This window comes from Podarcis melisellensis (genome assembly GCF_964234715.1).
Source record: "Podarcis melisellensis genome assembly, chromosome: 10".
Lineage (NCBI taxonomy): Eukaryota > Metazoa > Chordata > Lepidosauria > Squamata > Lacertidae > Podarcis > Podarcis melisellensis.
This window is the reverse complement of record NC_138542.1, coordinates 12,474,150-12,501,553: the sequence shown is the minus strand read 5'-3', so window position 1 is coordinate 12,501,553 and position 27,404 is coordinate 12,474,150. Positions and strand designations below refer to the sequence as shown.

Genomic DNA, 27,404 nt, shown 5'->3' with positions numbered 1-27,404 from the left:
ACTTGTTAGCTAGGGATGATGGGAGTTGTAGTCCCAAAACATCTGGAGGGCCGAGTTTGGGGATGCCTGCTTTAGATGGTCCAATTTCCCTCAATCCCAGCTAATCTGCCTAATGGAGTTGAAGTCCTCACCTAGAATTGCCACCCTATTTTCACCCTGACACTGTGCCCGCATGGCCTTTCAACTAATCCCCTCCATATTGATGTGCTTGCAGATGCATCATTATGAGGCATCTCTGGGTTTGGTGCCACGCTGGGAGCCTCAATAGACCAGGCTCCCTCCTTTAGACAAACGTCTTCCAATGAGTGAAGAGCAGAGCTACTGTGCTCCTCCCTATCTGTGTGCCCTCTTCAGGTATATAAGGATCTGCTTAATTTCTTGAGATTTTTATGAACCAAGACAAGGTGCATCTCATATGAAGCCTTTGTGCTGCATTTATACCAGGGGTCAGCAAACTTTTTCAGAAGGGGGCCAGTCCACTGTCCCTCAGACCTTGTGTGGGGCCAGACTATATTTTTTTGGGGAGAAATGAACGAATTCCTATGCATCTGGGACACATTATTGGATGAGTCATGTGACCTGAGCCTTGCTTTCGCCCAGGAAAAAGCGCTTTTTGGGGCGGGGGGGGGGCCAACAGCATTAGAGATCACAGCACCCAAAATGGCCGCCAAGGTCCCACGTGAAAAAGCAGGGTGTCGCTTTTTACCCCAAGGCACTTGGAAGGTATGTTACTAGTGGCAAGGGCTTGAGATGGCAAAAGACGGTCTGAAAGTTAGAGAGGGTCTAGTGCAGGGGTCAGCAACCTTTTTCAGCCGGACTATATTTTTGGGGGGGAAATATGAACAAATTCCTATGCCCCACAAATAATCCAGAGATGCATTTTAAACAAAAGCACACATTCTACTCATGTAATAACACCAGGGACACTTCACAAATAACCCAGAGATGCATTTTAAATAAAAGCACACATTCTACTCATGTAAAAACATGGATTCCTGAACTGTCCGTGGGCCAGATTTAGAAGGCGATTGGGCCGCATCCGGCCCCCGGGCCTTAGTTTGCATACCCATGATTTCTACTCTGCCTTTCTCCAATGGAGCCTACAGAGCTCATGTCCACAGGACTTCCCAGTAAGCCTTAACCTTACTGCAAGACCACCACATATGATAAAAGGAACCTTCTTTCTCTTTACATTTCCAACCCTTATTTGATTTGGATTTATACATTTTTGCCAGTTTACTCGGTGTTCAGAGAAAGCACCCTAACTTTCTAGCAGGTCTTGTAGAAGCTTAAGGAGCTCAAAGAGCACATTCGCTCGCTCGCTTCCTTTCCGAGAAAACAAGAACCGAGTCACGCAGGCCAGAAGTCACTGCACTGTACAACTTCTCTTTCCTAACAGGTCAAAGGGATCAACTCTCACCTTTGTGACCCACGTTTCTGTTCCTTAAGCCACATTCCATCATTTCCAACACTTTCAACAAACTCTCAAATGTTCCAATCTTATTGGAACTCCTGCAAATGGCAACCCCAATATTATACAAGGTATTTACAGATCTAGAAGATGCACATTGAATGAACTATTGATGTGAAGATAAATTTCCAATGCTTTGGGGTATGTGACCTGCCCTATGCCTACTGCCGTTTATAGCATGCCTAGTGAAAAATCAACTGGGCAAAAGCACAGGAGCTGTTTTTTCAATCAGCCCCAAATGCACATCCTTTTGTCCAGAGTTTACATAGTTTTGCAATCCTCACATTTAAGCTACCGCAGCTTCAATTTTCTTTGTGCTGCTCAGACATTACGTTAAGTTCCCTTGCAGAGTTCTTCTTGTAATGCAAACACAGAGAAGTTAAACTTTCGAGATCCTAGAAGTGTTCCTTAGCGATCACAAATATTGCTGCATATGAGATCTGTGAGCGGTTAGGTGGCTCAAAATGCAAGCTCGGTGCAAAACTGGATCCTTTGTATAGCATTTGTAGTGATCTCTGTTATGAGAAAGTGGTTAGGCGATTCTGGCTCTCATGGAGACATCCTAAGGGGCCCAATGCATGACAAAAGTATCACTTGAGAAAGGAAGTTTATTTCAAGCTTCTAAGGGGGTATTACAAACCATAGATAATAAAAAACATTAGAAACTATTCCAAAATTGGTTGTAGCTTTAAAATAAAAATCCAAGCAGGTTTTACAATGAAGAACGCTATTCAATGAAATTGTTTAAAAAGACTTTAAAAGTATTGGCTTTGCCATCTTTGCTAACCCATTTTAAAAAAAAGAAGCTGGGCATAAATATTTCGTGCATTCATATGCATTATTTGGTGTTGCATATTATATATCTCGGTACAGCATTTAAGTTATCACTGAAGAGTCCACCGCAGTGCACTTATAAATAGTGTAGTCATTATAAATCACATTGAAAACATCCTTGCCATTTCCATTGTTACAAATTCAGTATTCCAGTGAACATAGAAATAAAGTAGCTACAACAATCAATAGTTTTACTTTATTTTTTAATATAAAAGTTATTACTCGAAACCCACCCTATCATTTTCCTTCCCTAAATGTAATGCTTTAATTCTTCGAAATAAAAATAAAGTACTAATTCTATATACATCACATGTACCATACAAAAATGTATCCAAAGTTTCTATTGCTACCAAAGTGTTCTAAAATTAAAAGTTACATAAATCCCCTTTGAAAGAAAGATTACAAGTTACAAAAAAAAGGTCAAATGACACACAACCCATCAAGTTATTTTGTACAACCATTTCCAAGACAGCTTTTTCTCCCAAAGCAAATTGTCTTATGTGCCTATATAAAAATGTATATCAATATACTTTCTCATTTATTTCTCTTTATAAAGCAAAGTAATACATTTTCTACAATAAATATAACACAGGGAGGCACATAAAATCCAGGGGAGATAGATGAGATATGGTTTGCAAGAAATAATATACTCACAGGCTTTAAGCCGGTTGTGTGTAAAACACAAATAATTTCTAAAGTGATATTTTGGGCAACAATGGAGTGTTTTTGGTGATTTTTCAAGTGATGTACATAGCATAATTTTTTTTTACTTCTGTTGTCTTTCTCACAAAGTACCCTCCAAAATAATGTAATTTCTTCTCTTAAAATACACATTTGCTGTTGTAAATTTACATCTTAACTATGTGGTACTTTGTGCAAAGATTAATTGATTTATGCAAAATCAAACATTCAGAGGTCTTGTTAAAAAGCTACAGATCACATACAAGTTTCATAAGCAGCACCATATCATAATATATGATTTAGCCAAATCTATCTGATGTTATTTACTTCAAGAAACACCTAGCACCTTAAGCTGGAAGGTGGCGCTGAAGTTTTTTTTTTTAATTAAAAAAAATGCGGAAAGAAATGGAAATGACAATCTATCCCTTTCCCAGCCAAAATAAAAGAAATAAAAAGGTACATCTAAAATCAGAATAAGTTAAGAGTTGAATATACATATATGTACACTTTATGAACACTATGAACAAGATATTTTAGTGGAAAAATCCTCCAAACAGCAACACAATGATAAAAAAAAACTTTAAATCAATATGGCAATGGTGATTCAGAGGATCTGCTGCAGAACCCTGCCACTGGATCAATGATTACGAAGTTGTATCTTCAATACATTCTTGTAGACGAAGAAGTTAATTTGTAGATCTCTATACAGGGTGGTTTTTTGTGTGCCTTGGCTGCACCTATGTTAGTCAATATCACTGAAGTCACTGACTGGTTCTCCGTGGACTCTACTGAGATGGTTCATAGCACGATCAAAAGCAACCCTTACGGCTTTGCGAATACTTGAGTTCCGACCTTCCATCATTTTTAACTTGTCTATTGTTTCATCAATCCCAAGTGGAATCATTTTGGATTTTGGAAGCCATTGCCTGGAAGAGGATAAGTCAACATCTCAGATACTTATCACCATTTTGGAAAATTAAAAAATACCCTGGTTCTCATGCAATTTTTGTTTTGTTTTAAGTCCTCCTTTCCACTCACAGCCGTCTACAACAGACAATTAAAACCAACTTCCATTAAAAATTGCAAGGATAACTGTTGGAAAGAAAAGAAACCTACACTTACAGATTAGCGGTAATCGGAATAATGAAAAGCTAAAAACGCATGGTGGAACAAAAATGTTTGAGTCCAATGTTTAAAACCATACATTACCACCAGCCCCAAGTGGTCTTCAAACAGGGAAGTAAACCAAAATTTCATACAAATCTCATAATGGACAAATTCTCTAAGGAAGTGGTTTTAAAACTGTGGTCCATGGAAAAGATGTGCAGCAGTCAAGAACATCAGTATTAGGCCTGCACTTTATTTTTCAGACAACCAAGGCCATTTCAATGAGGACCATATTATCAAGCAGGCTAGCAAGATTACTTTTTAAAAACATGGCATTGGTATGAGATGGCAGTTTCATCATTTCTCAGCTGAAGGTCTAAATACACAATCAGGATGGGTACTGAACAGGATCAGAGGCTAACAATGACAAACATTACAACAGAGTCTGCAGAGGATAAATTCATATGCAACGTTAAGCCAAGTTATGGCTACATGTGAATGATAGAGGCAGCTTTGCTACTCCTGCCACATGGTTGTTGTTGTTGTTGTTGTTATTATTATTATTATTATTATTAATAATAATAATAATAATAATAATAATAATAATAATTTATACCCCACCCATCTGGCTGGGTTTCCCCAGCCACTCTGGGTGGCTCCCAACAGGATATTAAAAACACAATAAAACATCAAATATTAAAAACTTCCCTAAACAGGGCTGCCTTCAGATGTCTTCTAAAAGTCAGTTGTTTATTTCCTTGAAATCTGGTGGAAGGGCGTTCCACACGGCAGGCGCCACTACTGAGGTTCCCTGTAACCTCACTTCTCGCAGTGAGGGAACCACCAGAAAGCCCTCGGAGCTGAACGATGGGAGCAGAGACGCTCCTTCAGGTATACTGGACCGAGGCTGTTTTGGGCTTTAAAGGTCAGCACCAACACTTTGAATTGTGCTTGGAAACGTACTGGGAGGCAATATAGATTTTTCAAGACCAGTGTTATACGGTCTTGGTGGCCACTCCCAGTCACCAGTCTAGCTGCCGCATTCTGGATTAGTTGTAGTTTCCAGGTCACCTTCAAAGGTAGCCCCATGTAGAGTGCATTGCAGCAGTCCAAGCGGGAGATAACTAGAGCATGCACCACTCTGGCAAGACAGTTTGTGGGGAGGTAGGGTCTCAGCTTGCGTACCAGATGTAGTGTTACATCTGAACCCGAGCTTGTGGTTTATCTGTCCCGGATATGCCATGACTGGTAAAGCAATGAAATGAACCTTGGCAACAGGACATGCTTTGCTCAGAGAGACAAAAGCCCAGATAATGCTAAGTCAAACTATGGCTTTAACTGACAGCAGGACCAGAGCAAAACAGTTGCAATTTTCACTCCATGCACTCAGTGCGTACTTGTTCAAGCATGACTTGGCTTTGTGGTATGTGCAAATAAGGCCCTTGATTACAACTGGACGTCACAATAAATCATAATTCATCATGGCGGGAATGTGCCTGCACAAATCTTGTGCTTGCACACTCCAAATTTTCCACTGGTGCTGCTAAATTGAGAAGTTCTGAAGCTTTCAATTCAGTTTCCGGTTCACTGTAGCTGATCATTACAGCTGAACCTGAAAAAACCATGGTTACTCTTAAGTATGGTTTAAAGCAAGCCAACTTCAAACCATGAATCATAAAGGTGGCTCGTTTCAAATAAAGTTCAAGTTAAGCTTTGTTTTTGCGCTGGAAGAGGGAAAGGGGAAGCCTTTAAGCCCAAGGCTAGCACAGCCTTATTCCTTTCAAAATAAACTATGGTTTATCATGATGTCTAAACACAGTTACTATAGGAGGAATCAGGTTTTTCAGAAGCTGGAGCTTTTATGCTTCCTAAAATTATTTGGATCACGCAAGTAACATTTTTATCTCCTGCAAAATTCCATTTCTGAGCAAATAAGGAGCTGTGGAACCCAATTTATCACATTTTCAGCTGCCCTTACAGTTAAAATATACAGGACTTTTTCACTTGAGAAAGAAGTTTACATACCAGCTCCTTTTATTGTCAAAAAATAAAACCAAGAAAAGCTTCTCATCCGATTTGGTCTGCATTTGTTCTCCAATTTTCAACACATCAAGGGGTGGCACTGGTATTGTAACACCATTGTGATGACCAGCAACACGAGGCATTTTAGGGTCAATTATCTATAAAATGGAGGAGAAAGAATAATAATTTAGTAACTGTTCTTAAAGATTTTATTGTATATTAGGCAGCTTTCTACTCACATAAATCTCAAACCAATGTACACAACATTAAACTCAATTCACAGGAGTCACACTCTTAATAATGTGGTAACTTCCCATTCAGTTCCCACATGATGAAGCCCCAGGCTGCTACAGCAAGGATAACTAACTTGTGGTCCTCCAGTGGTTGCTCAATTCCAGCCAGCCTAATCAACAATCAGGGATGATGCGAGTTTGAATCCAGCTATCTCTGAAGGACCACAGGCAAGCCAGCCCTGTGCTACAGTAACCTCTTTGAAATAACCAACTATTTACCCATTAAGTACACTTTGGTATCCAATACTTAAGACTTTAATTTGTTAGACATTGTGGTTATTATGGTTATTTATTAAATTCATATACCACCCTTTAACCAAAGATCACAGGCCATTTCATAGCATAACACTACAGAATGGAAACACAAAATACATACAACAACCACCATCACCAATAACACCCTCTCATAAACAAAACTGAAAGTCCAGATTGTTTAATTAGTCAAAGGCCTGGTTATAGAGGAACATTTTTGCCTGGAGCCTAAAGATATGTAGCGAAGGCACCAGGAGAGCCTCTCTGGAGAGAGCATTCCAGAGAGCCATGGCAGAAAAGGCCCATTTCCGTGTTGCCACCCTCTAGACCTCTTGTGGAGGAAGCACATGAAGAAGGATCTTGGATGATGATTTGAAGGCCTGGTTCAGACCTTCAGGTAAAAAATAAAAAGGTAAAGGACCCCTGGTCCAGTCAAAGGCGACTATGGGGTGTGGCGCTCATCTTGCTTTTCAGGCCGAGGTAGCAGGCGTTTGTCCACAGACAGCTTTCCGGGTCATGTGGCCAGCATGACTAAACCGCTTCTAGCACAACGGAACACCATGACGGAAACCAGAGTGCATGGAAACACCGTTTACCTTCCTGCCTACTTATCTACTTGCACTGGTGTGCTTTTGAACTGCTAGGTTGGCAGAAGATGGGACAGAGCAACGGGAGCTCACCCCTTTGTGCAGATTCAAACCACCAACCTTCTGATCGGCAAGCCCAAGAGGCTCAGTGGTTTGGACCACAGAGCAGTACTGAGCCATTTAAAGCTTTACAGATCCAAACCAGCACTTTGAATTGGGTCTGGCAACTAATTGAGCAATGTGACCGCCATTTTCTACACCAACTGAAGTTTCCAAACCACCTTCAGAAGCAGCCACATGTTCAATGCATTGTATTAATCTACACTGGAGATTGCCAAAGCACAGGCAGCAGAAGCGAAGCTATCCCTGTCCAGATAGCGGCACAGCTGGGCCACCAGTCAAAGCTGAGGGAAGGAACTCTGTACCACCAAGGCCACCTGAGCCTCAAGTGACAGCAATGGTTCCAGGAGTACCCCCAAGCTATGTACCCACTCCTTCAGAGGGAATGTGACCCCGTCAAGAGCAGGCAACTTCCCATGCATTCACTCTAGGGAACAACCCACTAACAGTGGCTTAGTCTTATCTGGACTGAGCTCCAGTTTGTTGGCTCTCATCCAGTCATCCAGTCCCATTACCAGGCAAGACACTGGTCCAGCACTTCAACTGCCTCACCTGCAGATGCAAAGGAGAAGTAGAGCTGTGTGTCATCAGCATATTGCTGACAACATAGTCCCAAATTGTGGATAGCCCAACTCGGTGGTTTCATGTTGATACTAAACAGCATGGGGGATTAAACTGAACCCACATTGACGACTCCACAGAGCTGAAGAGAACTCCCCAAGCATTACTCTCTTGGAAACGGCTAAGGAAGACCAAGAAGTGATGCCCATCCCTAACTCGGACAGCTACTCCAGAAGGATACCGTGATCGATAGTATCAAAAGCCGCTGAGAAGTCAAGGAGAAGTAACTGGAACGCATTTCCCCACTCTCCTGACAGAAGTCATTATAAAGGGAGACCAAAACCATTTCTGTACCAAAACCAGGCATAAACTGTTATTGAAATGGATCTATTAATATTTCCAGTATCAATTTATTCCAACTTGGTACAGAAAACCAGGTTTGCTTGTTGTTGTTGTTGTTTAAGAACGTATTGGAGAGTTGACATCTCCAAACATGGATATGAAGGGACATATATACATACAAGTTGGAATAAATTAATGGGAAACTAATTAATGGGTATCACTTCCAAAATTGGGCTAACATGACACTTACATGGAAACTGACTCTGAAAGCGTCAGAATATGACAACTACCACTTGCCATTTCATGAACTCATAATAAATTGTGCAACCCATAATAAATTGTGCAACTGGAATAAAAAAAAAGGTATGTTACCGTATTTTTCGCTCCATAGGACGCACTTTTTCCCTCCTAAAATGTAAGGGAAAAAGTCTGTGCGTCTTATGGAGCGAATGTGTGGTCCCTGGAACCAAATCGCTGTTGCCCTGCGCTCCTGGGCTGCTCTTTAGGAGTGGGGGGAGGAGCCACGGTGCTCTGCCGGCAGCCTCCGCTTTCCCCTGAAGCCCCGGCAACGTTTGCAAGCAGCGGGAAGGCTGTGCACTCCCGGGCTGCTCTTTGGGGGTGGGGGGAGGAGCCACGCGGCTCTGCCGGCAGCCTCTGCTTTCCCCTGAAGCTCCGGCAAGGTTTGCAAGCAGAGGGGAGGCTGTGTGTTCCTGGGATGGGGGGGGAGGAGCCACGCGGCTCTGCCGGCAGCCTCTGCTTTCCCCTGAAGCCCTGACAAGGTTTGCAAGCAGAGGGAAGGCTGTGCGCCTTTGCTCCGCACTCCTGGGGTGCTTTTGGGGGGTGGAGTGGGGAGTCACACTGCTCTGCCTGCAGCCTTTGCTTTCCCCTGAAGCCCCGACAAGGTTTGCAAGCAGAGGGAAGGCTGTGTGCTCCTGGGGTGCTCTTTGGGGTGGGGGGGAGGAGCCACACTGCTCTGCCTACAGCCTTTGCTTTCCCCTGAAGCCCCGACAAGGTTTGCATGCAGAGGGAAGGCTGTGTGCTCCTGGGGTGCTCTTTCGGGTGGGGGGGAGGAGCCACACTGCTCTGCCTGCAGCCTTTGCTTTCCCCTGAAGCCCCGACAAGGTTTGCAAGCAGAGGGAAGGCTGTGTGCTCCTGGGGTGCTCTTTGGGGTGGGGGGGAGGAGCCACACTGCTCTGCCTACAGCCTTTGCTTTCCCCTGAAGCCCCGACAAGGTTTGCATGCAGAGGGAAGGCTGTGTGCTCCTGGGGTGCTCTTTGCCCTGCACCCCTGGGATGCTTGGTGGGGAGCAGCAAATTGCTGTCTCTCAGTGCCTCCTTATTCAACTGCAGAGGATTGCCTAACAGGATTCTGAGCTCCATTTGAAGTTTAAAAATATTAAGTTTGGGGATTTCTTCAAGTAGCAGTTTTGCAGAAATAGTCATAAATACATGCAAAGCATCTCCACAAACCAGTAATAGTGAGCTCAGCTACAACTGAGCAGGCATCTGGCTCAGGAACAGTTTAAACTGCACAACTATAACCAGACATCCTGTGTGTTTGTGTGTGGACCATGTTCCTAGCAGCTAATCTTTATTGCTGAAAAGAGACACTGATATTCCACTCCAAATCTATAATTCATTATACAAATTCTTACAAGTACAGTCCACCTATACCAAACCAAAAACATTGTGTTCTCTTGTTATTGAATGGAAGCTATTTATCTGCCCTCTTTTCCTCCTTTGTTCTTTGCTCAGTCACTCCATTTTGAATCTTCCTTTCAAAACAACCATGCCTATTTTGAGAAAACTTCAGAGATTTAGGAACTGGAGCGCAATCATTTTATCTCTTTGCTGTTCCTCCATACTCCAAGCACTTCTCATTTGCACAGCCCTGGTTTCTCTCCCTGACTATTAATATTCTTGATTAATAACAGTAAAATGCTCAAATTTTAGTTTTTGTGACTGCTGCCAATACTGACTTCCCAGTGATAATGAAAACAGCTGCAATATAATGGAATGTCTGTCCTTTGCCCATTCTCTTCATTATATACCGTGGCTCGCTTTAAAGCAGCAAAGTGGACAGGAGCCACACACTTTGCTGTTTTAAATAGCTTAGTACAACATTTGAGTCCGATTTTTTTTTCTTGTTTTCCTGCTCTAAAAACTTGGTGCGTCTTTTCGTCAGGAGCGTCCTATGGAGCGAAAAATACGGTACTTCTAGTCACCTCTAATATAAATGACAACTCACCAGTGCTGGATAGGAAGGATACCCACTGCATTTGGCCCACACAACTTTTAGAGGCTCAAGGACAGAATTGGAAGCATCTGTTGAAATCCACATGCTGCTGTGCCCAACTTCTAAAGGGGAAAAGAGAGAAAGAGAGAGTAAATCAATAACGGCTACAGTTGATGCAATGGTTGACACACTGAAAAGGTAAACTTTGTGTGTGCCCTTTGAGTAGGGCATTAGCATGAAGCAGCTCCTATGTTGTTTAGGCAATTTTAACCAGCAGTTAATCTTTGCTCTTCTACTTGCTCAAGTCTTTGGTGTGGTGAAAAGCAGTCCATACCACATAGGTTTCGGAACAAAACATTCCATGCAGAAAAGCGGCTACATCAAGGTTGGAGATAGCTCAATATATTGTTACACAGAGTTCATTGGCTGACTGGGAGAACAGAGTAACATATGCAAGAACCACAGATACATTGAGCTAAGAGAATTTGTTGGCTGTGGCCTTATAAGACTCATGAGTGATCATTTCCACAAATTGAAACTGGCAGTCCTGTGATTCTGTTCTCCTGTTATTTAGTGTAGATTTGAAGAAGAAAAATCAAACAGCAAGTCAACTAACTTTTAGTAACAGTAGACCCACTGAAATAAAGTGGTTGACTCACATTCTGGAAGTATAATAAGGAATCTGGAAGTGGGGATGCAATTTCTATGGCTTGATTTGGAACTTGACAGGGTAGAAGAGTTAGGTCCATACTGAATTTGAGGTAGAAATGCTATAAAATGACTTTTGAATGAGAAAAATGTTTGATGAGCGACTAGCACTTTTAAACCATTTTTTTCCTTCCCAAAGACATTGATGGTTTGGTTTTATTTATGTACGGCATTTACTCCCCAACCCTTTTGCCAAAAAGACTCTTAAGAGCAGCTTACAAAAAATTATAATTAGATGGTCCTTGCCCTCAGACTTGCAATTAAGAAAAAGGAGAGTGGGAGTGGGTGGACTTTTTGGAAAGGTTTTTGTTTTTACTGCATCTTTTGCAAAACTTTTTACTGCAATAGATCAAGGGGAATGTCTAACTCGTGCCATTACCCAGGAGTTGCCTTTTTTTTTTTTAAAAAAAAAAAAGCATTTTCTGGTCCAAAGTTTGCCTAAGCTCCCATGAATGAGGAAATTGATGCACGTGCTCAGTATGAACCGCTGTTGCCCAGCAACAGTTTGAAAGGCAGCCCATTTTACGAGTCAGAGAAGTTTGCAAGTAAGAAAGGTCCTTCCACCACCCTGCCATTCTGTGCACACAGCAAACCCAATGTTCAAGAGAATATCAATACAAAGTGCGAGTGAAATTTGGTCAAATCATACCCTACCTCAGTTACATTCTGTATGCCAGATTCCACACTGACACAACACATGGTTTTAATTTTCCAAAAGAGTAGTTTATAAAGTGAACCAATGTAGGGTAAGGGTTAGTTTGGTGGATAAGGAATCCTCATCAGCCGTGACGGCTAAGGTACCACAGGGTTTTTGCGAGGATGAAATGGAAGAGGCAGAATTATGTACACTACTTCGAGCTCCTTGGAGGAAAGGAAGCATAGAAAATTATTTCAAGTTTATACGATGTAACCTTGGTTCTCGAACACCTTGGTACTCGAACATTTCGGCTCCCAAACGCCAAAAATCCAGAAGTGTTCCAGTTTTAAAATGTTTTTTTGGAAGCCAAACGTCCGATGCGGCTTTCAGCTATTGTTTCCGGGGTGCCAGTGCCAATCAGAAGCCGTGCCTTGGCTTTCAAACATTTTGGAAGTCGAAAGGACTTCCAGAACAGATTATGTTCAAGAACCAAGGTACCACTGTAATTTTAAATTACCAATACACAGTTCCACTTTCCACTGCTATAACTAGAAATGGAGGCAGATGTGTGTTGTGTTTTAATCGTATCAAATGACTAGACTTCTTGACAACTCAGTTTCCTACAGGCTCTTCAGGAGCATCTCAGCTAAGTCTAACAGACTTGAGGCACATACAGACTGAACTTCAGAAAAGCTGAAATATGGTTCAGGTATAAATGATGGTATAAGTTTATGCCCAGGATCTCGTTCCACACAGTGTTCTGAAGTATAACCAGTTTCTGAGCAGGTAATTTATTAAGAGGCCCCAGCACTCAAATACAGTACCATACCTATAAACAGAAGTGTAATGGTGGAAGGCAAACCCTGGTTGTGTGTGTCTGTGTGCGTGTCAACTGCTCCTCCTCCCTTCTTAAACAGCCCCTTCCAACTCTTATCATTTGTGCCAGTTGTGTAGTTGTAACATGGAAGGGTAACTTCAGTTGCATGTTAGCTTCAGCTGCATAGACCCCACTTGTCTATTCCAGTGAACAGACAAATCTGGGAGTTAGGCTGATCCCTCTGCAATGGAAAGCCTTTGAAATGCTATCTATACCAGGTCACTCAACCTCTGCTACTGTGTCCTTTCTTCTAGCAGATCAAGATAATCGGGCGACAGCAAAAACTGCAAAAAATTTAGCAGGGGCAATTAGAATAAGGTCTATTATTTGATCATTGATGTAAACCTCCAGAATGTATTTTGTATAGTTAAGTTTTTACCTCTATCTTCAGTACACTGTATTTTATTTTATTGCTACGGCTAGTGGCTGGTGCAAATAAAGGTTCTTCTGATTCTGAACTGCAAGCCATTCTGCTCCAAGGTGGCGGCGAAGCTTGAACTAACCACAGCATGGATCCCGTACCATACTGCCTCAATAATGTGTCTTGTTCTCAGCTGCGATTTCCTGGCATTTTGGAGCAGAGTCAACATGGAAAGCCCTGAACACAACATGCAAACTAAGAGTTCTTTGTTAATTGAAATTTATTTGCTTAGTGACACCAGTGTGTTAAGGCAATATATAGAACAGGGAAAATATAGTGCTCAAAGGGCTTACAGTTTATATTAGATGGACAAAAGAAGTAACGAGGGCGTGAACAAGAGACAACACAGCTGAGGGAAAGCAGATGAGGTGAAGCAAGGCCGGTGCAGGAAAGGCAATGCTAACAAGGCCTCGAGGTGGAGATGCGCTAAAGGGAATGGTTAAATAGTCATAAGGGACCAACTGCTATAATCACAAAGAGCAGAACGCAAGACAAGGAAAGAGGAGTTTAAAGGTGTAACGGGTGTTCAAAGCAGATCAATCTTAACGATGAGTTTAGAAAAGGGTGCATAGGAGAGAAATATGGGTGGGAGGTTTGTGTTTGTTATGTTCAACCTCAAAATGTCTGAGGCAGAGGAAATAAGAGATCGATCAGAAGGAGGCACATGGGGGGCAAGTTGGAAAACCTAACGGGTATCTTCAAGAGGTAGACACAAATAGGCAAAGTCTCACATTCATCTGGCCACAGAGTAAGATGTCCTGGGAAGGCATCGCCCTTCGTTTATAGAGAGCAGGCAGGAAGAAACGCCAGATATTTTTTATAAATACATAGCGTAAATATATCAGTTACCAGCCGCAATTCTTGCTGCTTTTGCGTAGTTTCCATTTTCAATGCATGATATCAACTCACTTCGGTCTTCTAACGTGTGTCTTCGTATAAGCGCTGGTTTGCCTTTCCCACATTTTGGCAGGCTAAAACTAGAAACATTTGAAGTGTCAGAAAACATAATAACAATAACAATAGTTTGCAGAAACACGTGAATCGTTATACTTCTTTACAAGGTTTCATGGACATGGCCATTTATATGCCAGAAGTCTCTCACCCCAGTAACTAATATTACTGTTGGGTGGGCTGCCCACTTCTGAAATCCAGTGAAGATTCTTGCTTGAGGAAGGGAAATGGGGATTTTTACCACTTTCCTCACTGTTCCAGAGGGTCCTGCAACCCTCCAGAGAATATTTTCAAGAGGCACAGGGCAAATGACAAACTGCAGTACCTCTGCTTATAGGAAGACTAGATCCAAATAATTATATTTTGAACATACTTTGGGCTAATAACACCACATTTTTTACCTTGAATTACACAACAGGCTGTTACTTGAGGATATACTGGACTCTGATGCACAACGGCGACGAGGTTCAACTTTTCTCCCTGGAGTATCATTTAACTCCGACTCTTTACTGCCATCTCCAAAACCATTCGAAAGACCTGGCAGGTTAACAAGAGAAAAATACACATAATGTGGAAGTGGATTGTATTTTCATACATGTTTCAATATATACTTATGTGCATGTTTTAGTACCTCTGTTAATAGAGCTGTAACATGTGCAAGAGGAATGAGATTAAATGTTAAATAGTTAAGTGGAACATGCAGAATGTGTAGACATCAGTGAAGATAGAGGAGGTAAAATCAAGGGACTGATACTTGTTGCAAGATATATCAAACTGTGCCGCTCCTAAAGCAATGCATGCAGAATGAAGTCTAGGCAAACATACAAAAGACAGGTCTACATTTTCATTAAATATCTAAAAATTAAAAGAATGTGAGTTAATGCAGTACTTAAAGCATCTGAGTTGCAAGTGACAGCAAACTCGTTCTATTTCTCAAATCGTCAGAAGAAAATGGAGAATGGCTGTCTCCAACCTCCCAGCAGCGTAAGGACCAGTCTGGTATCAAATAGGCGACTGCTAACTTTCAATAGAGCTCTAGAAAATGCTAACACTGTCTGCACATATTCAGTTTAGGATTCAGAACCTGTGTACAGAAGCCTAATACAGAACTAAACTAGTATAAAAGTCCACAACCCGAACAGCTTATCTGCCAACTTTGAAATTTGATCTTCTCTTATTTTAGAAACAGGAATGATAGTGTCTCATATTGTAATAATAAATAAAACTGAAAGATGCTTCAATTGACCATGAATGAAAATTGTACATAAGATTCAACAGATGCATAAAATACGTTGAAAACACGCAGGTGACTCACAACTTAGGTACATTTTTACACTGGTGAAAACTGATTGGTTGACATCCCATAAATTAAGAGCATGGAAGGCAGAGAGCTTTTTGTGCAGGGTTTTCCCGGGGCAAAAAGAGCTTTTAAGCTCTCTGCCTGGCTCTGGGAGCCTCTTGCAAGATCTCAGAAGACCCCTGTGAGTCCAGTAAGCAAGTCTAAGAGCTTAAAAGCTCTCTGCCTCGCTTGGGGCGGGGGGATAAGATCTGCTTGGCACACCAGCTGCAGAGGGTAAGATGGCCTATATGGAGGCATGGTTCCGCCAGTATACAAACACTTGTGGTGAACACAGCAACACTAAAATTATGCTTCCTTGGAGTGTTTTAAATAACATGTTTCCAATCTTTCATTTTTCAAAAAAAGAAAAAAAAAGAAACCTGCTCTAAGAAATAACTTTTCCTAAAACTGGTACCGTGTGATGAACAAGTCAGACACTAGTCGATCCAACAAGATATGAACCTGTGGCAATACAAGCTGAAGACAACCAACTGCAATACAGAATGCAGGCAAACTGAGATTACAATTTCCCTATACCCACATATGCTCCTTCTTGTCATTCAGTTAGTCACTCTGCATTTTTACACCAGAATATACAGGGTACAGAGAAATCAAAATGAGAAGCAGTCAACAATAGCTTGTGTCGTATCAGCTTTGAAGGTTTCATGAAGCTTCCTTGTTTTATATACCGGTACTCATTTTACAAGGTGGTGGTGCATAGGAAAAGATTACTGCATTACTGACACTGTGCGCAAATCTTACTGAAAAACTACTGTTAGAAAGAGCAGTTATAGGGCTGAAGCCCCACACAGGTAAGATCTTCATCCTCCTCCAAAACAGGACAGCATGAATTGGGGGGGAGGAATGCTAAATATAAGCTAAATGTAAATGCAATAATATTTGCAAAGTGAATATTTTCCAAGTAGTATGTACACACAGAAGGGCTTGAATGGGCCAGCATCATTATTTCTAAGAGACCAGAGGATCAAATGCTTAGAATTGAAACCAGTGTAATACTGCATGCTGATCTGTTGTGTGAGCCAAACAGAAAAATATTTCAGGCAAACTGGAAAGACAATTTAAAACTTTTGGACACACACTTCTATATGAGCAGTTAAAGCACAGAAGTTCAAATACCATATCCAACCGAAGTCCATTCCTTACATCCCCACACTATTCCACAATGAGTGCTAATAAATTGCAGAAATATGTGTAAAACATACAGGGCTGGTTCAAGCATGACACGAAAATGTAGTCTAGCATTACAAAAATGAGCTGCAGCGTGTCCTGCAGTTGTAAGCTAAACTATAGTTACTATTTTTTAAAAAAAAAAAGCTTCCAGACTTCTCTTAGCCACTCTAGTAGAGAAAGGCAAGGGGGAAGCACTCCAAGGTTTGTTTGTGTAATGCTAAACCACAATCCACCATTAAATCCAAACACAGCCATAGAAGTATACAAAAACATAATTGATAACTTAGCAAGAAAAGGGTGGAATCTACACATATATAAAAATGCTGTGAAAATGCTTTTTCTTTTAAAAAAAAAGTTTTTGAAAAATATATTGAATTTGCCATAGCTCACCATTGTCATCTAGTGCCACATGTTTCACTTTACAACACACACAAAACATTTTATTTGCAGCAGTATAGCTGAGTCCCAGGTGTTGCCAGAAACAGATACAGTTGCATAAAACATTTTGGCCTGGCCTAACACAATTTACAAAAATTAGAGAGTAACGAGGAAGAAGCACTTGGTAGCCGGATACTATCAATTTCTCAAGCAATTTTAGAGACTCTGTTGGAGCAATGGTAAAATAGCTGAATCTGTTTTCATTTTCTTCTGCATTTGAGATGCTCTGTCAGATCCACACTGAAGTTTTCTGGAACCATTAGTACTCCACGGGAAGTTAACAGACCTTTACAATGATCTTTCTGTGTTTCTAAGTTTTCATTAGTTGTCCAAACAACTTTTTCCTAACACACCATTCTTTGCTACGGCTATTTTGAGTACATTCAGAAGAAAAGGCATGTTAGTCTGTTTCAACAAGGAAGAGTGTGGCATTCTAAATGTTAAACGCCTATGAAATTTCATTGTTCATAGTCCATTTCAGATCCTTTGCGCTTCTGATGAACAAGCTCTTGCCTACACAAGCTCATGCTGCAAGAAGCTAGTTAAGGGACAACAGAATACTTTCTAAGTAGTAAAGAACTCTTTGACTACTATTGATGAAGATATTCTATGTAACAACATGTACTTAAGATTTTCATACTGTGGAAAGAATGTTATTTTTAATAGGTGAAGAGAGAGAGAGCCTAGGGCTTGCCGATCAGAAGGTCGGCGGTTCGAATCTCCGCAACGGGGTGAGCTCCTGTTGCTTCATCCCAGCTCCTGCCCACCTAGCAGTTCGAAAGCACGCAGTGCAAGTAAACAGGTACCGCTCCAGCGGGAAGGTAAACAGTGTTTCCGTGTGCTGCATGCTGGTCACATGACCCGGAAGTTGTACTCCGGCTCCCTTGGCCAGTAAAGAGAGATGAGCGCAGCAACCCCAGAGTTGTCCGCAACTGGACCTAACAGTCAGAGGTCCCTTTACCTTTACCTTGAGTGTAAGTTGAAGCAGATATGCAACTGTCACAGTAGAAGCTACAACTACAACTACTCCTTGCTGTAACACAACTAACCATTTCATGGAAACACAGGATATTTTGGAACTGAAGTTATACCCAATCTGTAAATATGGAGTCAAACTTATTGTGTCAAGAGTGTTTAAAATTTATGTAAAAAAGAAGTAGTCCCATGTCTACCAGATAAGAATTCTCAACTGGACTCTGAAAAAAGTCAATGCAGTAGAAAGCAATCAGTTATGAAGAAATAGAAGAAAAAGGGAAGGATTTTTTTTTTTAAAAAAATGAGGAATACTAAGTTTGGAAAGTAAACATAAGATACTGCATTTAGGAATTCAAAATCCCTTTGGCTTAGGAAGTTACAAAACCCTTGCCTAATTCCCTCTCTGTATAACGCAGGATTGGGTTTTCTGATCTAGGCAGTAATTGAGGGTGTCGGCTGGCAAGTATTTTCAATAATCAATGAATGGCACCACTATATAGACCCTGTTTGCTGCCCAGTGCTAGTGCAAAATCATGTTCAATTCCTATAGAGCCCTGTATTTTCTGCAACAAAATAAAGATGGAGAGAAATGTAGTTATTATATTTGGTGAATGTATTATGGAGTCTATATCCTGGCCAAGGGAAGATTAGATTGGCTTGCAGAGGAATGGCGATGGAAAGGAACATTCTTAACCAATCAACCCACAAGGAGCACGTTTGAGGTAAGACTTCTGGGGATTGGTAAAACTGCGACCAATTTATGTCACATAAGATTGCAACATACAACTTCATAACTTACGGAGATGGGGAAATATACTGAATGAAGAGCATAGGTTCATATATATCAAAGACTTCCTCCAACAGGGTTCAAGATATTGATTTTGTTTTTAAGGATGGCTGGTGTCTCCAACATGATCCAAAATAATTACTTGAAATGTAATTGTCTTTCTGCGTTCCAAAATGATCATTACATTGAATTCCAGTCCGTGTTCAGGATAATAGAAAATAATTAGGATCCAAATAGATAAATACTCAGCATATTAGTTAATATGAGAACCTGGAAGACAGTGAAAAAGCCATTTAGTCTCACTGAAAGGGAAAAGAGCTTTAATTAAATAAGCCCTCCTCCCAGCAGTATTCAGAGCAAGAATAGCAAAAACTATGCAAACTATCAATGTCTTCTACTAGTCATATTTAATGTAATATCTGAAAGTGGAAGACTGAAATATTCTCCACTTTGAATCAACTGCTCATTACTGAAAGCAGCAGAGAGCTTAGGGGCATTTTTCATAAGAGATACCATGAACAGGGGCCGCATTTTTGCAGAAATTCATTCCAATGAAAGAAGATGACAGATTAATTGATCCACCTATTTCTATATTTGGAGCATCAGTACCTCTAAAGATGCTTCAGCAGTACAGTAAGACATTAGCAGACGAAGCCCAAGGACATGTGAATTTAGAAGGTGTATTGTGAGTTAGCAGAAGCATGTGCTAAGGGTCACAAGATGCTACTGAACTGGTTTTCAGCACACAGAATTTTTTAAAAAGGAAATTGTAGGCTTAGGGTGAAGGAACTACTAAATTGTTTATTCCAAATTTTGCTTTTACCATGTACAATAGTTAAGTAGTTCAAAGAAAACAATATACGCTGCAGTTAATTGATGGATCGTAAGATTTCTATGCAGCGTTTTAGAAATGTTTCCAGCTACTGTCAATTGCTCCACAAATAAGAAAACAGACTAGAGGGCATCAAGTTCCACAATTTCAGAAGTAAACTGAGCTTATTCTTTCCAAAACACTCTCACAGCATTTCCTTAATAATTACATAACACACACACAATTTAAGAAAGGATCTTACTTTTCCACATTAGAGATATAGCTATAGAATTGTCCTGCTTACATTTTCAGTAAAGTACTGGAAACATTATCATTTCAATATTTCTAACAAAAACCGGGTAAGATATTCTAGTATAGTTGATAGTCTATTAGTTTTTCCCTGCCAATTTTATACTTAAGTTAAACTTAAGTTTTCATCAACAGTCATGAGAACACTTAGAAAGAGCTTTTTCTCTGCTAACAGATATCAAAGATTGCATGAACACTAGGGATCTAGAAAGACAGCTTTATGGAAGTTTTCTTAATAAGGCCAGCAGCAAGTCATCTGCATCCGCAATATACATTAGAAGAGTCTTGTAAGATGATTACCGTATTTTTCGCTCTATAACACGCACCCGACCATAACACACATAGTTTTTAGAGGAGGAAAATCCGTAGGCATGCCACCCATAGGCATTCCCTCCATAACACGCACAGACATTTCCCCTTACTTTTTAGGAGGAAAAAAGTGAGTGTTATGGTGCAAAAAATACGGTAATTGAAATAGTGTTGACACTCTGAAACAGCTTTATTCAACAACAAAATACTGCACTATGCCATCCTTCTACTCAAAGCACAACAGTATTTACAAAAGGTCTATTTAAGTGCAAAGAAGAAACATTTGCCAATTAACTAATACTGCCTGAATATTTTATGGGCTTAAAAAGTTCTATATAAGAGAGATGGGACAGAAACACACACAAATTAAAAAAAAAGCTTTACAGCATTTTCTTCTTCTTTTCCCTCAGAAGGGAATATTCAGTTGATACCACCAGGGAAAAACTTATTTCTGGGTTAGGATTATAAACTCACCCCTCTTTCTAGATTTTGCAACTATTTAAAATAGGTGCTATAAAACATTTGCCAAGAAAAATACCGTATTTTTCGCTCTATAACACGCACCCGACCATAACACGCACGTAGTTTTTAGAGGAGGAAAATCCGTAGGCAAGCCACCCATAGGCATTCCCTCCATAACACGCACAGACATTTCCCCTTACTTGCTAGGAGGAAAAAAGTGAGTGTTATGGTGCAAAAAATACGGTATATTTAACATTTACCTATACAGTCATACCTCAGTTTACAGACACTTCAGGTTGCACGATTTTGGGTTGTGCACCGCGCCGAACCCGCAAGTACCAGAATGGGTTACTTCCGGGTTACGGCACTTGCGCAAAAGCGCCAAATTGCAACCTGAGCGTGTGAGGACGCAGCACTGCGGGTTGCGAACGTGTTTCTCGCACAGATCATGTTCGCAACCCGAGCGTCCACTATACATTTTTTTAATTTAAAAAATCAACAGTAAAAATTGGAGTTCTGAAAAAAAGGGGACAACAACACTTCTCTCTCCCTGCTGCTTCTCAACTTTAGGGGCACTTTACCTCTTTCACGTGTAGTAGTGAGGCAGGCAGCGGGGAGGAGAGAAAAGAAACAGCACTATGTGTCATCACGTGTTCACTGTGAAACTGGAACGGCACAATTGGAACTTCTCAGGAAAGCGTGAGGAGGCTGGGCCAAGAAGAGGAAGGAAAAGAGAAACACACCATTCCAATGGTAGGAAGGAAAGGGCATGAGTACTCGGATGTTGTCCTCGCAACCCAAGTTCCAGGCAACTGATCAAAAAGGGATCAAAAGGGATCAACAAGGCCACTCACCAGCAAGCGGCAAGAGCCTCAAGAGAACAGGACACCGATTGCTAGTCGCAAGTCTAATTTCCATTGCAGTTTTTGAGCAGGTAAGAAATAGCAGAAGTTCCTACCAAGCAAATGGTGACACTTCCACTATTTCTTACTGCCCCCTTACCTCCACACAAATGCCTACCCTCCCAGGTATTCTGTGAATGCCAGATGACGCAGGAGAGGGGACTGGTAGCAATTACATGTGATAGCTGGCAAGTAAGCCAAGGAACGCTTGTGAACCACTGGTTGACGGTCTTGTGAGCTTCTGGACCTTTGCTATAACCTCAGTAAAAAAGAGAAAACGTGTTCAGTAGGAAGACTCTGGACAAATATAGAGAAGGGGGGGGGCTCTGCTATGAGTTCATAATGAGCTGCAAGAAACAAACTAGCAAGTGGCATACTCTTGCGCTAGAGGTTCCTTAGGTGTGTAGGCAGGCATAATGAAACACAATGAGAACAGACACACACAGGTAAACTTTGTTCAGATGGCATTCTAGACACAAGGAAAAAATGAGTTCCACTTGTAAAATACTGACTTTAAAGCTAAGTCAAGCAGCTACTAGATCAGGCTTCCTCAACCTCGGTCCTCCAGTTGTTTTTGGACTACAAGTCCCATGATCCCTAGCTAGCAGGACCAGTGGTCAGGGATGCTGGGAATTGTAGGCTCAAAAATATCTGAAGGGCAGAGGCTGAGGAAGCCTGTACTAGATGCTACTATTTGCTAAAACAAGTCAGGCTAAGAACATGCTTCCGGTGGATATTCAGGTAAATGGGGTTTGTATCTATGTATGTGTGTGTGTATATAAATGAAAAAATGATTAAGTAAAATAAACACACATGGAAACATACAGAGGCACCAACTACAAAAGACATTTCTCTCTCTGCACCAAATGCTAGTCAAGACAGTTTGATGTGACATTTCTAGAAACTGCAATGAGAAATGGTGGGGGTGGAAACTCAAATATAGACTTTGTGGGTAAAAACATTCTGTAGTGTGTGATAGTTGGGGCAGCCCATTAAACAGTTGTTCCTGTGGCACATTCCCCATCGAGATGCAGAACACAATTGTATGCATCCAGAACTAGTTAGCTGCACGTAAGTTGCACAGAGTTCAATGTGATCTAAGTTCCATTTCCTTCAACTGGACCCAAGTAAGACTAACTTGCTCTGGATTTAAACCCATATTTGATACCTGCAATATTCTCCGAACAATTAATACTTGAAAATGTATGCCAATCACAGCCTCTTCAACTGAACTCCTGGCAACAGAAAAGAAAAACATGGAAGCAGAACAGAAGAGAGGAAAGCAATCTTGTTAGCTAATTTATAGAGCTAATTAGCTGGAGTCAACAAGTTTACTGAATATGCATCTTGAAGGGTAACATCCTGAAAATCTGGTTTGCTACTGTTACTGGTTTGCTCAATTACTGGTTTGTTCAACAGAACAGCTCTTTGCTGTGAATCAGGTCTGATGGCTTGAACCACTAAAACAAACACCGTTCGCCAAGCTACTTTCTGCTTTTGCCGTTTCACAGAAAAGTAAAATTGTAAATCACCACTATTTTCTACATTGCAAACAAATAAACCTGCTTAACACAACAAGTATATGAAAGATGAATGTCAGACCATTATGCTTAAGACAAGCTGCTCAAATGCTTGAAATGTTGACATTAACAGCAGCACGTCATAATCAAGTGTGTGCATTTTGTATCGCCAAACTGATCCTTTAAAAATGATACAAGTTTTCAATGACACAATGCAGATATAACATTCCCTCGTCTGACCACGGTTAAGAGACCGGCTATGTGTTACGGACTCAAAATCTCCTTTCCTGCTCCCACACAATCTTCGTCACAGGAAGAAAGGAGATGGACAGGAAAACCTTATGGTTTGTTACGCCAGGCTGGCACAGCAAACAGGTCCAGATCCGCAACTTACCACCAGCAAGGCCACCTTTTTAATTCAGTTAACCCTTTGCTGGTTCAGCTCCACCTCTGCCTTCCCAGACATCCCTTTGGGGGGGGGGGCTTTATGCTAGATACCACCAGCAACAGCTTCCATATAACCACCGTTCAGGCAGGTGAATAAAGGAGAGCTCCACGGGGGCTCTGCTTCCTGCCAGCAAAGCCCAGGCACAGTTGAGTAGGGGGGGACACCACTTCTTCATCCAAACCCTGGTCAGAGTGGCAGAGTAGGGATTTGGTTGCTTTGTAAGAACCTATCACTCAAAAAAATAATAATAATTCATAACACTAATAAAACTTTTCCCCCAGATTAATCTCATTCATAACTTTGAGGGTTTTCTTTGAAAACACACACACACACAGTGTAATATAGGATTGGATCCAAAGGGGCACTCCCAGTGCTCGAGCACTAAAGGAAAACCATGACGCTTAATCCTGACAAGCAACGTACACAGCTGCTTGGATCCAACGCATAAAACTTAGGGGGGAACCACAATTTATACTCAAGAGAGGGCTGCTTCTGGGAATGGCACAACAGAACTGGTCCAAACCTTTTTGGGTTTGAATGTAAATCCTAAAGTTGACCTTTAACAGAATCCATGTATATTCTTCTCATGATTAGACACAAAGGTAGCCATATAAAAGATAGCTAACTAGGCTGCAAGCATTCAGATTCATTAGTGGAGAAGGTTTGAAGAAAGATCTAACATTCAATTCAATTTAAAAGAAGAGCAGATCACAGCAGCAAAGAAAAAAGAAAAAACAACCATCCCTGAATATGAAGTTAGACAACATGGATAAAACAAATTAATCAGATGTCAGAAGATATCAGGCTTCTACAAATATAAAGCTGTACATTTATATTGTCAATTTAATGTGGGCTTTTTTTTAAAAAAAGGATTAAATTATTATTTATCCATGTTATCTTTAAAAGGAATATGGAAGCAAATGTTTACCTGTATCCAAACGCTTTACAGGGGACTCATCATCCACCTCAGAATCTCCACAAGCACTCCTTGATCTTTTCCTGGGCTGCAGTAGTGTCTCCAACCTTGGAAGGACTACAGACAAAAAGGTTTTGGTCCCTAGCTGTGGAGAAGTTGGCTGGGTTTCAGTGTTCTTTGCAGACTTTGGGGGGCTTACACTTTTCGATTTGCAGAAGAGAACAGAAGTACGTCTGTTTACATCAGTTGATGACTCAGCTACAGCAGAAACGGTCGACTCACTGAGATTACTGTCAAGTAAGTGTTCTGGAGTGTGTCCATTTATTTCTTTCTGAATGGAAGTACTATACAATTCATTGTCAAATTTTACTCTTTTGTAAAGTTTATTCTGCTCTGGATTGAGTTCTACAGGTTTGAGGGTTGGTGGCTCTGAATTAGTCTCCGAGTTTGAAGGAAGAGGTAATGCATCTGATGGTTCAAGTTTAGGGGGAGATTTATCTCCTGAAAAAATTAATAAAGTTGGGTTTTTGAAAACTGATAGTTATAAGAGCTACTACATAAAACTTAGTATCAAATATGTAGCCCACAATAATTATTATTGTTTGATACAAAGTATAACACATAAACTTTAAACCAACTGTCCTAGTTAGTGCCTGGATTTAGGGGAATATGGTAAGTGTGGAAAAGATTGGCTCTAATCTTCAATGTATTTATTTCATAGCAAGTCCCACTGGAACCAAAGGACTCACTCTTGCATTGTGGATTGAATCTTAAGAGTTCCAATTTGTGCCAAAGTTTTAAGCCTCTAAAATACTATTAGCTTTCAAATTGCATAGCGTTTCATGACGTAAGCTGTTTATAAAAGTACTTAAAATACAGTAAGCGGAGTAATATATCCACCTTACCTGTTTAAACTTTTTCAGTTAGTTTTTTTAAAACACTTTTGGAGCCTGAAACTGTTGAGAATTAATAGGGGGCTTTGAAAGCGTTGCTAAATTAATATATTATTGAGAATTGCAAAATAGCTTAGAGTTACGGTTACCAGTTTCAATTCAGTAAAACTTACACTTCTATCTTAATGGCAAAAACCCGACAGGAAATATCATAGGTTGGCTCCAGACTTCAGTCATGCTTGCAATGAACCCAACCCTAAGGATGACATTCTGTAGTGTACCTGACTGATCAGTGGACTGCTTACATGACACTGAATTTCACCCACTATTTGGAGGAGATATATATATTTTGCAATTTGCTTCTACACACAATGAAAATACTAAGCAGCTCCCCATTTAAACTTGCTTTGGATTTTAACCTTTTCCATATTTTTGACTTAAAAAAGGATTCGGCATACATTCTTTATTCACATCTCAACCTTTTAATTTTTCCGGTTTTTACCTTCTTTTTTTGCAGTTCACCTATAAAACTTGCATGGCCATGACTGTGACGACAGTAGACATAGCAAACATGTGCACCTGAGCTATTAACAACCGCCTTATCGGGTGTATCGGGAGCAATTTCCAGTGCGACAGCAGGGAAAGAAACTAGCCACTAATGAAAATATGAAGGCCCACCGCAACAAATGCAACTTTCTATGTAATGTAAAAACTGGACAATCACTTGGAAACAGATAGGTGCAACAGTAAGCTTCTTTAGGCACATTAGATTATTCTCACCTCTTCAATCTACTCTTATTTTTTCCATTCCTATATGCTCCCTTTTAAACTGGATTATAGTGATTTCTAGCTTATCTGGAAAACAAACTTATTTTACTTCTGCAAGAAACTGAGCAAGGATGCAAAATATGGATTTTCTGAAATCTCTTAATCCCTATGCAATCCTGCCAGCATCACTCTGATCTTATACATGTTTACTCAAAAGCAATTATTTGTAATTCATTCATTGCAGGATTAAGGTACTCTCGGAATCTGGGCAGGAAACTTAAGATAGTAAAACCTTTTTTAAAAAAACGCACCTCTGATTATATACCAACCAATTAAGTTAAGATTCCTAAATTTGTATTTAGAACCTACAAAAGTATACAGAAGTGCAGGGCTTTTGATAACACTAAGAAAATTTCTTATCCCCTTTCACTCCAGGATTGTGGCAATTTCTATCAACTTTTTATTAATACTTGCTTAAATTAACAGATCTTACCTTCTTCGCCTTCTTGTTCTAATACTGCATTTTCTTCTTCAAAACTTCCAATACCTGATTCAATCTGAGAGGGCTGATGCTGTTGCTGGCTTATCTTGATGCGAATCAAGTTAATTTCTTTCTTTAAAAGCTTTGCTCGCTTACTCCTAGAACCACTGGATTTCATTGCACAGGTGAGATCAAGTTTTTCTAGTAACTCTTTCAGCTGTTCTTCCAAAGACATGTGCACTCGGTTAGCAGGATTCAGTAACCTATCCACTGAAGTTAAAAACATAGGCATTTGAACAATGTTTTTCACTCTATAGCATTAAGAGCACAGCTAAAACAATGTTTTTCACCCTATAGCATTAAGAGCACAGCTAAAACAGTGTGACACGGGTGCAGCAGAAACACTTGATAAATTGTAGGATTCTGTTCTCCCACTGCAACTGGTATTGTCCCAACAGCAGTTTTCACTAAAATCATTAAAACATACCTAGGAAATCTCTAGGATTTCAGACAGCGGTCTCTTGTGCAGTGGACGTTCCTCATGCAAAGCAGATGTTCCAAAGTACAGTCGAACCTTGGTTCTTGAACAGATTCTGGAAGTCCGTTCAACTTCGAAAACCAAGGGGCGTCTTCCGATTGGTCTGCAGGAGCTTCCTGCACTCAATTGGAAGCTGCAGAAGCAGCAGTCGGATGTTCGGGTTCCAAAGAACGTTCGCAAACCGGAACACTCACTTCCTGGTTTGCGACGTTCCGGGT

At 40.7% G+C, this 27,404-nt stretch overlaps 1 protein-coding gene across 4 annotated transcripts in view; it reads right to left on the bottom strand.

Moving 5' to 3' along the window:
• Positions 1-2,061: 2,061 nt before the first annotated feature.
• Positions 2,062-27,404, bottom strand: part of BRD1 (bromodomain containing 1) — a 43,439-nt gene continuing 18,096 nt past the window's right edge. Inside the window, exons 7-13 of one of the 4 annotated variants that reach the window (XM_081929131.1) lie at positions 26,661-26,918; positions 24,519-25,007; positions 14,501-14,636; positions 13,998-14,125; positions 10,518-10,627; positions 6,119-6,273; positions 2,062-3,912 (exon numbers count right to left, since the gene is read on the bottom strand). In XM_081929131.1, coding sequence (XP_081785257.1) covers positions 3,729-3,912; positions 6,119-6,273; positions 10,518-10,627; positions 13,998-14,125; positions 14,501-14,636; positions 24,519-25,007; positions 26,661-26,918 — 1,460 coding nt within the window. In that variant the 3' untranslated portion in view covers positions 2,062-3,728. Of the gene's footprint in view, positions 3,913-6,118; positions 6,274-10,517; positions 10,628-13,997; positions 14,126-14,500; positions 14,637-18,889; positions 19,100-24,518; positions 25,008-26,660; positions 26,919-27,404 lie in introns of those variants that run through there. The other 3 variants (XM_081929130.1, XM_081929132.1, XM_081929133.1) reach the window with 3 other exon arrangements.